Source organism: Thermobia domestica, chromosome 11 (genome assembly GCF_964235325.1).
Source record: "Thermobia domestica chromosome 11, izTheDome1.hap1.1, whole genome shotgun sequence".
Lineage (NCBI taxonomy): Eukaryota > Metazoa > Arthropoda > Insecta > Zygentoma > Lepismatidae > Thermobia > Thermobia domestica.
Window position 1 is genome coordinate 65,202,177 of NC_137464.1, and position 12,326 is coordinate 65,214,502.

Here is a 12,326-nt window from a genome sequence, read left to right on the forward strand (position 1 = left end):
TAATAATAATAATAATAATAATAATAATAATAATAATAATAATATCTATATGAGTGCGCCGCGAGAATTCAAGTTACACCTGTAGTGTGACGCAAGTTGAGAAAGGTTGGGAAACGCTGATCTAGAGTATAATAAAAAGAACAGACTTACAGGAAAAACATCAAAAAGACTTTTGTCCAGTATACTGATAAGTTTATCCATCGAATGATGTTAAGTTTGTTGTGGAATCATGTATTCTTTTGTTTGGCAAGTAAGGGTTTTCAACTCATGATGGTGTTTTTGTTATACTAGTATTCAATGTATATCTTAAGCACTCCTTTCCATTTGTTACATACTAATCTTATCTATTAAGTTTTGACTCTCTTATCCTTTTCATTACTGCGCACGAAATATCTTAAATTAGACCCTGGTACAAACTTAACAACATATTGGCTGAATCATACTTCTACAAGCACTTGAACTATGTGATGGTACAGCGACATGTCTTACGGAGCTAACTTGACATTTATGAAATCTATCTCTGCTTTCTAGAACGACCTCTACATAAAAATGTAATGTCCTCTAATAAAAATGGAACTCGTTATTGTCTTAGTCCTTATAGAATATAAAGATTACTTGGCACATGATAGCTTAGCTTCAGGAACGGAACGAATCTGAACCCACACGCGGGAAGACCGAAGTGCTCTTCCTTCCCAAATAGTTAAGAGAATTTGACTATCTTTCGGGTTTACATGTGACAACTTTTTTTTTATTATTATTTGTTGTGTGAGTCGGCGACAGTTCGAAACCTCTCTTATTGTTACAAGTTACAGCATGTGCGTCAGCTATTCATACTATTTAATATGTAATCCAATTTATGACATAATAATATATTCAGTGATATAGTGCTGCAACTTGCAAATTAAAACCCACAACGGTTGAAGAAGAAAGGGAATATCAGATACATCTTTGAGGGACATATTCATATATTCATAATTCATAATATGTATAGTAAAAAGAGATGATATAACTAATTATACATATTTGTTGATAAAGGTTAAATTTCCTCTTATGGAACATTGTTCTACAGAAAAAGTTCAAAGAATAAAAGAATTTTGACATATCAGTATCTACGACTTCATTTTTTATTTCTAAGAAAATTCTTTAATTTACAACAGAGATTTTCTTTTAAATGCTTAAAAAAACATGCAAACAACTGTTCTACTTTTGCACCCTTATGATGTTCTTTAACACGTATTTTTACTTTATTTATTTTTTAAATAAAAAAATTAATATCTCTATAGCGCTCTTGTCAACTACATTATATTTTGTAGACCACAAATTTTTCATTGGATCTCGGATCCATCTAATAGCTCCTACATTGGGTAACTGAACTTTAAATTATTGTACAGACAATACTGTAAAGACGATACGTCTAAAATTGAGAGAGCTATGAACAAACGGATTTGGATTACCTATATTTTCTTGGTTGAAAACTTCATTATATGTAAATATTCAGTACAGATTACGCATAGAATTAAAGCTTCAACAAAACTTTGGACAAAAAATATTAGCAGTCTAACAGGTATTACACGAATTCTTATGGAAAATCTACGGAATAAAACGTACCCGCTGTCAGTAGGACTATATGTATTGTTATGATGCAAGAATTAATAAAACGAAACTACCAAAGCATCAAATATATATTAAATAATATTTGTGTAACATTGCCAAAACTGTTTCACAAGTATTGTTAATATATATATATGATGCTTTGGTCAGTTTTTTTTTTTTTTTTATTATTTTATTTTATTAATTTATGAAATATTTCCAAAGATATAATGAGCAAAACAAAGAAGTTTAAAAATACATGTCCATGGACTCTTGGGATACAAAAACGGAACAGATGCTTTTAGGTCTTTCTCAAGCTTTAAATGATACACAACAAAATATTATAGATTCAAAAATTTTATTTAAAGCCGAAAATTAAATCCAGATATTTGATTTTTGAAAATTTGTTTAATTCTGTAAAACAGCTAAAACTTAACAAACGAAAAGGTAGATTTAAAAAAAAAAAAAATGGGGGACAAAAGATTAAATACTATAAGTGTAATAAAAATGCAACATGAATGAGCAACTTTCATTTGCCAAACAAAAGAATATACAGCCTAACTTCGTCAATCCACAGCTCGCTATATCGCCACTCAATGAATTACAGCACAAGGTATTTCTGCTTTACTCTTCCCCGATGTATCCATTTCTTTCTTATATCCAACATATTTTTATGACTTTTATTCTTATTCTTCGTGAACAAAGTTTCAGGGGAGACCCAAACGTCTGGAAATGCGAGGACTATTCAGGGATTAGAATTTTAAGTAAACAAGAAGACTGTCATTATAACTTTACACAAAATAAATGTAACTGCATTTTTGTTTTTATTATTATTCCTAACACTCAAATCACACGAACTCAAAAACCTATCAGACATATAACCGATATATAATCGTTTATTAGCAAGGTTTATTGCATTTATTTCTTGGACATTCAATCAAATATCATAAATTTAATATCTTAATATATATGTAATGTCTGATGATCTTACCTCTTGGCATGCTGGCATTGTGTAACGAATTTCCCTCCAATTGTGACTGAAATGCTGAACTATAGAACCCATCGCCATTCCCACTGAAAGTAAATAAATATAATTAAAAAAAAAAATAAAATAATTTCTGTAATACGTATCTTGGAAACATTTCTGAACGTTAAACCAGTTGTATTTAAAGGATTAAATTTATTACAAAGCATTAACCAGTACAGAAATAAAGAATAATCAATAATTCGAGGAACCAAAACTAAACCTATATAAAGATAGTCTTGACAAATAGAGGAATGATATCATTAATATATGACTAAATTGCAGACTAGTAAACTTTCCCTCCGAATATTTAAATTCATGTTTATGTCGAACAAGCTTAAATGAAATGAAAATTAAATCTTTCAGTTTACGTCTCACAATTATGCCCTTTAAGCTAAGAGAGACAGATTATAAAAACAAATGAATGACGATGGAAGAATTGAGGAATGAGTATGTGGAAGGAAACGAGAGTACCCCGAGGAAAACCACGGACACAATGTTTCCCACCCCAAACTTACCTGGCCGGTGATCGAACCAGAGACCCCACACGCCAGAGGTAAACGCTTTACCACTGAACCACCGTGCTCCCCTAACAAGCTTAAACTATCAAGAAAGATTGGTAGTTGGCAATATGGAAATAGCAGAAATCAAAATTATACTTAATATAACTACATGTTCCAAGACAGTTCGTAGTGGTGTTACAAATTAAATCTTATTCGATTCAATCTTATTTGAAGTTCTCAACAGTGAAGAAAGAAAAAAAAAAATCATTCGTCAAGAGGATTCGTCTCTGCTCATTTGCTGTGCAACAATTCAGTGTTGGAAATTTATAGTTTACGAATCATCACTGATTGCCTTCGTATCGGATTTCTTCGCATATGCGCCATCACTGTTTCAACAAGCTGTGGAGCCTGCACTGTTCGTGGTCTTCCTTGTCTAACGCGGTATTTCACAGTTTCAGTTTCAGTGTGTTGCCATAATCAAGATTTTTAGCTACGGAGAAGTTTGAAATTCTCCTCGTTGCCTTCCCTACTTTATGTAGTGCTATTATTGCAACTTAGTTTTCGTATTTGCCTCTACTCCATAACGACAGTTTACACAAACTATTTTTCACTTCTGCACGTGACCCAGCAATGACTCAAGTTTTCCTGCACTCTGCAAGGAAGTGCTGCTCTTATACACATAGTGTACAGCTGGCCCCAATATTTGTTACAGTATTTACGATATTACTAGGTATATACATAAGAGTTGCGTACACATTCAATCCGTAACATATTATATAATTTATTGGTTAGCCTTTTACAATGATCAGTTAATTTTCTTTAAATTTTATCTCTCATATTTTACATTCACATTTATAACAATGCTCGTTACACAATAGTGAAAATGGTCATTTTAGCTCTAATTGATTCATTTTAAAGTTAATTTTAATTCTAACTGTTACTTTTTTTGCCATTAATTTTTAATTTATTCATTAATTTGTTCATTAATTAATTTATTCATTTAACTCTTAATTTTAATTCGGTAATTTTTTATTATTTTTTTCAACTATCGATATAAGTAAATATAATATACTTTTAAATACCTTTTGCTTAGTACCATCAGATGGATATAGAAAACTACAATGTAAACCAATGCGGGCAAAACAATCAAGCACAACACTCTAGCAAAGAAATGTTTCACAGTATATTTCTGAAAGAAACAAAACAAGAAAAATATTTAAATGCAAATTTTTCCTTCATGGAAATTACATTTAAAAAGTTTTCTACTATATTATTTTAAGAATGTGTAATTATTAATACTCATAATTAATTACAGTAAAATAGAACGCATCAAACATAAAAGTAACCACACATTACAAAAGATTTCAAGGAAATATGCATCGTACATACAGAATAGAAATTTAAAATGTACACTTTTAGACTACATCTGAGAAATAACTATACCAAGAAGGCAAACAGAGTAAAGAAAATTGACAAGATCGGATATTACTATAAGATTCCGACAAATTAGAAAATCAGTCTAATGTTGAACTATGTATGTTAAAACGCCCACCTGTACTTTAAACCAGAATTAAACTGGAAATCTCGGATCAGCAGCGAACTACAATAATTTCAACTCTTATTTCGTTCTTATTGCTATTGATTAAAATTCAATTTCCAATTGTCACTACAGGGTGATTCAAAAAGGAAATTTTGAAAGTTGAGTTGGCAATAGTGGGAGTTTGGAATACTGAATAACGTACGCCAGCCTGTCAACGACACCCTGCCATTCAGTTATCATGAATGCTTGGAGTGGTGTGCAACATGCTTTCGCGATCAAAGCGTTTTACAAGAACAATGATAGTGTGGAGGGGGTACGTAGAGAATTCCCCGTCATTTTAATTTAGAACGTCCCAGCACAAGACAATCCTATAGAGCTACACCATCATCCATTACACAGCAATAAAGTTACTGTGTAGTATGCTATATTATCATATGGTGGATGGGCCCTTATTGTTTTGATAACGAGAATGGCCATACGATTAGTCACATCGAATCATTACGTTGCCATACTTGAAACCTTTGTTGTGCGACAACTACAGAGATTTCCACATATTATTGACACAGCCTGGTTTCAACAAGATGATTAACGTCCCACACAGCACGAATATCGATGACTGCTGTACGCCAATTGTTTGAGAAACAAGTAATTTCGAAAAATGGTAATATTCAATGGCCTCCCAGATCCCCTGATTTCTAAGCTTGTGATTCCTATTTGTGTATTCTAAAATGACATTACTTTTACTATTAAATGGGATAATTTAAAAAACTGTTACCATGAAATTATTTAATTGTCAAAATTTCCCATTTTTTGAATCATTCTGTACTTTAATATATCTTTATATTTTAAATGTCTCAGAAAAAATAAATAAAAAAACAGATAATAAATAAACAGCTGCCACATCCTAAATTCGAAATTCAAAACGATGTCTTAATAATTTCCTTAAGTTGCAATGGTCAATAATGAGAAAAAGATTTTTGAATGTTATGTGCAACGATTCAAAACAGTCTGATCTTTCCTTCGTTAGTTCTGTTATTGTACTAATAATGATGGAATTTATGAACGTTTCTGTAAATTACTAAAGCTAATATACATATACATTAAATATACACACGACCCAATAGTAAGTTGCCTGAGTACATTAAAGATTTGCTCACCACTGGTCTAGATAAGTCTCCTAGCACTTCCCATAAATCAGCTATAGTATGAAGTCCCACGAGAAGGATCACAAAAAGACCTACGAACTTTACACTAATGGAACACGCTAGCATCACCCCTGTGAACACTAACCAACTCCACCACTGCCAAGAAAAGGGTCTGAAAGAAATTGAACATTTTATAGAAGTACATTTTTAACACTTCCTACTTGGGACAAACAACATATTAAAAAATAAATTTAAAAAATGAACTGCGAAAAGTAAAAGGTTCATTTTCTTCACTGCTACCAATAGTCTCTTTTCTTTAAATTCTAAGCCTGCATAATTGCAGTTCACAGGTTTTACCTACATCTACCTTCTAAATATTATGTCAGCATATAATCTGTGTTTTTCTATTTCATATTTTGGTACTTTTTCTACCTTCCTTGTTTTCTCTGAATTAAATATTCTTCAGTTTTCTTTATTACTACTTCTATAAGTTTCTTTAATTCTTCCCTCCATTACGCATCTTCTTCTTGTTCACCTCAACCATAGGTTGGTGGGAAACATGGAAATTTTAAAACTTTTCTCTCGCTTGGGAGAGCTGTTTTATACTTTGATAAGGCCTCTTCTTCGTAACTGCATCTAGATATTCTATCCTTGATCTTTCTCTTCCTGGTTTTCCTTCTGCCTTTCCCTCTATCATCACAGTGATCCAATCGGAGTGTCGAATAATATCGCCAAGTATGCTGTTTCTTCTTTTTCCTATTATCTTCATGATCTGTCGTCCTTCATTTGCTTCCTGTAGTACATCTTCATTCCTTTTCCTTTCGGTCCATGATATGCGCAGCATTCTGCGCCAACACCACATTTCAAATGCTTCCAGTTTGGTTAGTTCAGCTTTTCTAAATGTCCAAGTCTCTGATCCGTACAGCGCCACGCTCCATACCAATGTCTTAATAAATCGTTTACGAGCGTCCTGCGACACATGTTAGTAGTCCTCTTTTTTTATTGAATGCTTATTTAGCCTGTGCTATTCTGGAATTTACGTCTTTCTCACTTCTTCCGTCCGAGGATATTAGACTTCCTAAATCGGGGAACGTCTTAACCTCTTCGATTTTCTCTCCATTTAGCCATACGTTTGCCCCTTCCTGTTCTGCTCTTGTGAACTTTATCACGTTCGTTTTCTTCTTATTTATCTTCATTTTGCATATAAAATTTAAATTGGAGGATACACCATTCTATAGAAATGGTAGATTTATATAACGACCTATTAGCCTATACTCAAGATGAACTCTGTATGATCTGAAGTTAAAAATGACGGCATTGCAAATTTCTTAACATTACAAAATGTAAGGAAAATTGTATTTAGTGAATCCACGTATTAGTGTGTGAAGTACTACATTTCCTTTCTTCAGTATCTAGGTATGTAATAAAATTATTCGGCGTAGGGTAGCCATTGTTAAAAATGTACCCATATACAAGAAATCAAATAAAATTAAGTTTCATATTCCACGATTCTGTTCGCACGGTAACTGGGACATATGATCAACTGAAGAAATCGAAGCACCTTGAAACATTTTACACATATACATTCTCTAAATCGAATATAGAGTCTATATGACAGTCATAGTTGTGTTATTGGATATTGAAAATGGAAAATAGAACTACTGAACATTGTTGAAAAGTTCTCTTTGGTTGTCATTAACACAAGAAGACTAAAAAAGTTATCAGAAAAGTTATCTTTATCAGTGTTCAATCATATATGGTTTATCTGGAATCCGTTAAGTTTTATCCAATAGCATTGGCTTGGCTGCTAGAAACAGCAACATCTTTCATTGAAATGTAAGTTTTATCCCACACCTTTAATTTTGACCCTAGAGACTAACATCTATGCAGCCCCCTCAAATAAAAAGAGAGAATAAGGAACTTAGACGATATGTTGCATACCTGTCTTTGTATGAATGAAGTTTAACCATTCCCAGCACTGATGCAGTTACGAAAAACAACAGTATTGGATCCAACAATATATATTGTGTCAGAGTAAGGATTCCTACATCTGAAAAATTAAATGAACAATGTTAGCAGTTTAACCACATAGAATTTAAATTAATGTTATGCATTGTTAATATTGTATTAAGTTTATTCCTTTAAATAAATATTTATACATAAATAGTACTAATTTAAACAATGCTTACTTCACATTCTTTCAGGTGATTAATACTAATACATTTGATCTACGCCCATGCTTTGTCTCGCAAGCTTCTCCATTTACAAATTTAAAATTTCCTAAGGCTTAATATTTGTGTATAAAACCTGAAGTTGAAAAACTTAAGACACAGAATATTAGATAAGATGGCTTATAAAAGCGGTTACTTACCGAACAAAATCATCGATGCTGCAAATGTCGCTGCAGGGAGTGAGTATGTCATTTCCCAAACAATGATAAAGGAAAATGGGACAATAAAAGCTCCCAAAGTAGTACAAAACTAAAAAAATGCATAGACATTAGTAACAAATGCTGTATATTACCAATTCTAACACTGAAATATTCAAACATCACTAATAAGCCGAGGAAAAAAGACGGCCTAAGATATACTTGAGTCAGTACTTCGTAAAATACATTAAAGTCAAATGAATGATTGCAGATTTAAATGACTCTGTTAACATGTGGCATACAATGGGATTCCTTACAGCCATAATATATAAATGTAATCATTATCCTTTCCATATCTTATAGAACATGCAACAAATATTATTTTAACTGTCTATATGTACACTCATGTCCAAAATTATTGTCGCATGTCTATAAATATGTTGTTGTAGGAATATAATTTGATAACGAATTCGCCCAGTGTTTCTTATAATGTTAGTGTGTGTATAATTGGCAAACACATGTATGTGGTAAATTTCATGTCAAGTGAGCAGTAAATAAGAACAACAAAACGAAAATAAATATTTCTTGTCCATTTAGAAACATTTTGTTTTACTCCTTCTAATTTTCGTATTTATATCTTTTTTCCTATGAAATTTACCATAAATATACATTTCCCGATTATACACATAGTACCAGTATTAAAAGTGCCCTGCAAAATCATTATCAAATTATATTCTTACAAGAAGACTGCTATAGATATGCGACAATGATTTTGGACATGAGTGTACGTTTGATTTCTAGTAATCGAAAGACGTGCAATATTTACATGTAAAAACTAATATTTAATTTACGTAAGAATGTATTTTTTGACTAGAAACTGCTCGGACGAAGTGTTTAGCTGCTCATATTTATACTTTGTACCGCCACTTGGATATATACTATCCACACAATTTTAATTCTATTATATTATATAATGTTTGAATGTAGATTTCTAGATAAAAATTACTTTTCTTGTCGATGATAATTTCTTGGAAATAAATATATTATTTGTCCGACGTTTTAGATCAATTATCTTTTTTCTATAGATCTTTGGGTTATATCTGATCAAAATGAACAGCAGGGATATCACACTTACGTTCTTAATATGTTAAAGTAATAATAATTTAAACAAAGCTTCACTGAAACTACTAAATATCTTTATAAGTAGAACTGATAACACATTATAATCATGAAATAGTCAAAAGAAAATTTATAAATAGACATGAAAACAAACACTAAAACATACAACTTTATGTTCAAAACAACCCTAATACATTAGTGGTGACGGGTGTATAACTATTTTAACTTCTATAACTTTCTCGAAATTGAGGCGTTACACGCCAGCAAATACCTTCCTTCTTTGTCTCAGTCTTTTTCCAACACGGGTATTCATGCTCCTTATCAAGCACCGATCCTGTTCGTTCAAACTTCTTAATGAGTTCGTGTATGAATGACTTGGCGGGTACATTACTATTGAATTCGGGACGGAAAATTTTCTTGTACACTTTTCAGTGATCTGCCCTATGGGTGATATTTCTTTATGATGAATATTATAGCCTCGTTCGTCAATGGTATTTTCGTATCTATACTGGTAGTTGGCTTTATCTCGACTTTTTTTTTTTTTTTCCAAAGCTGCAGGTCGCATCCCCTTTTTCTCCATTCAAGGTCAATGTGCTTAGTTCACAGTTTGCTATGTGGAATATGAACCAATTTTTTAGCGAAATTTCAGTCACTCTTCTTCCAAAATCGGTTATTGTTAGTAGCCAAATTACTTTAAAATTAGTATTCAACAACCATGTAAGAACAGCAAAAATCAGCATCTTATTAATTTCAGACATGTACTATCTTTTACTGATTTATTTTTCTCCTGGCATCACGTTATGAATATAACAAGTGCAGAATATACATTCCTTCAGTATTCAACAATGTATAACTTACCAGTATAAACGAAAAGTTGTTGGGAATGTATGTATTTTACTTGATCTAGCAAAGCTAAATTGCTATTTAAGGCAATAAGCATTTTGTTAAATTAATTCACTCTTTGGATTGCATAAAATTAATGTAAATATATAATTTATAAAAAGAACTTTGCGTGGAGGCAATAACAGTTAAAGTATAGTAAAGTGGGAAACAGTATTTACCCATTAATGCGGAGTGATTTGAGCCTTCCTATCTCAAATTTTGTTGATACAGCCGAAGAATATCCCAAGTTGCTACGATGATCACATGTCTAATTTTATCCAAAAGCTACCTTTCATCTTGTGTCTGCGACTTCTATACGCATATTAGCAGGTTCTTATTCTTTATTATAATCTATGACAGTAAAATTTAGCAAACGGAATGATAAATAACAATAAATATTCTGAAATTTTATTTCGAGCACCTTCAATAGCGTCGACTGTATTGTTTCTGTGATTTCAGACCTGCCAGAGTATTTATAGAAGTCGCAAACAGAGGATGGGACGTAGTTTTGGGGAAAAAAAATTGAGATTATCGTTGCAACTTGGATTTTTTTTCGGATTTACTTGCCCTAATGATCGAATCAACAAAATTTAATGCCTATATATAGAGAGAGGAGAGCTCAAATCACTATTCATTAATAGGTAAATCTTGTTCGTCACTTTATTAGATTTTAATATATGAGAGCGTACAAGCAATATGAAAATTTTGACATTACATAATAATAGTTGAATTTACAGAAAGATGTGTAAAAGGGATTACTTCTAACTCTCAGCACATTTTTAAAAAGTTCCCTGATTAAGTTCACATTTTCTGGTTCTCCCTGTTTGCCAAGTATGTTGTGAATTGAGACGTTCTCATGTATTCGATTGTTTCTTCTTTTATCATTCTCGCCTTTATATAATAATATTCGTCAATAAAGTTAAGCAATTAGAATATTCTCTTCCAGATTCCTTTTCTTCTCTTTAATTAGTTAAGTACTGATATTCTTGCCCTGCTTTTCCCCCCAACATTATCTAATCTTTTTGGTCTACCCAGTTAATTTTTTTCCATTTTCCTCCACTCATATTCGAATGCTATTTAGTAATTTTTCTTCGCATTTTTGTAATGTTCCTTTCTGCTCCGAACAATAGATACTCCATATGAAGCATTAGATAAGTATTTTTCGAAACTCTCTATTAACAGTCGCAGTGTTTCACTATCTTATTTTTGTTCATAGATTTGCGAAATAAATCTTGTTATCTTCCATGCACTGGTAAAATATTCTAAATTAATGCAGCCTTCCTCATATTTAAAACTACTCTGTCAAATTCGGAATCGTCTCGATATTCTTGCTCAGAATAACGCGAAAATAAATTAAATTATAAACCAATGCAAACAATAGGTAATATTCCGGAAATTAATCGCGAATAATAGTTGTCTTCTACTGGCAGCTCGCAAATGGCTTTGGAGAAACTCTGATTCTTGCAATCTTATGACAACTTCCTGATACGAGTCCTTGTTGAAAATTGTCTAAATTTTATATTCTAATTAACCTTCGTGTTGATATAAACAAGAAAGTCACGAATAAGACTATGGCTTGCAGTTGAAATCGGTGAAATATTAAAGGATAAATTTGGATGTTTGTGCATATACATTATGTGATAACGAGCTTGGATATTGTTGAAATCTTTCTTCTTTGAATGCAAACGGCTTGCTTCTACTATGAACTGTACTCGAATTTTAATGTGAAATCAACATTAGATGATAATAATAATAATAATCTCACTGTATGTCAGTTACATAATTCCTTTACTCCAGCACTTCTTTCCACGTCAATGACAATTCAAATCACGAAGAAGAAAAAATCTCGAACTGTATAAATTTTTTTCATGATTACATAGGAGTAGAGCCCGTGCGTTTAATTCGTTAGTTGATTGTTTTGGAGTTTAGTGTCCCTTTCAGCAGTAAGGTTATATGAGCTGTGGACTTACAGCTTACCGTCTTATCCAAACCACATGACTCCCGCCAGGAATTGAACATGCATTTCCCGCACCGAAGACAGGTACGCTAACCATTGAGCCACGAGGAAGCTCACTTTAATTCGTGTATTTTGTGATGTTTACATAGGTTGGTAAACATATACACAGTACAGTATAGTACTATACATATTTAACTG

General features: G+C 32.1%; 1 protein-coding gene across 2 annotated transcripts in view; it reads right to left on the reverse strand.

Moving 5' to 3' along the window:
• The window catches only part of tw (Protein O-mannosyl-transferase 2), a 71,617-nt gene that overhangs the window by 41,868 nt on the left and 17,423 nt on the right, over positions 1 to 12,326 (reverse strand). For both annotated transcript variants that reach the window (XM_081730506.1, XM_081730505.1), the window contains exons 5-9: positions 8,174 to 8,282; positions 7,744 to 7,852; positions 5,815 to 5,974; positions 4,200 to 4,306; positions 2,582 to 2,664 (exon numbers count right to left, since the gene is read on the reverse strand). In XM_081730506.1, the coding sequence (XP_081586632.1) occupies positions 2,582 to 2,664; positions 4,200 to 4,306; positions 5,815 to 5,974; positions 7,744 to 7,852; positions 8,174 to 8,282 (568 nt within the window). The remainder of the gene's footprint in view (positions 1 to 2,581; positions 2,665 to 4,199; positions 4,307 to 5,814; positions 5,975 to 7,743; positions 7,853 to 8,173; positions 8,283 to 12,326) is intronic.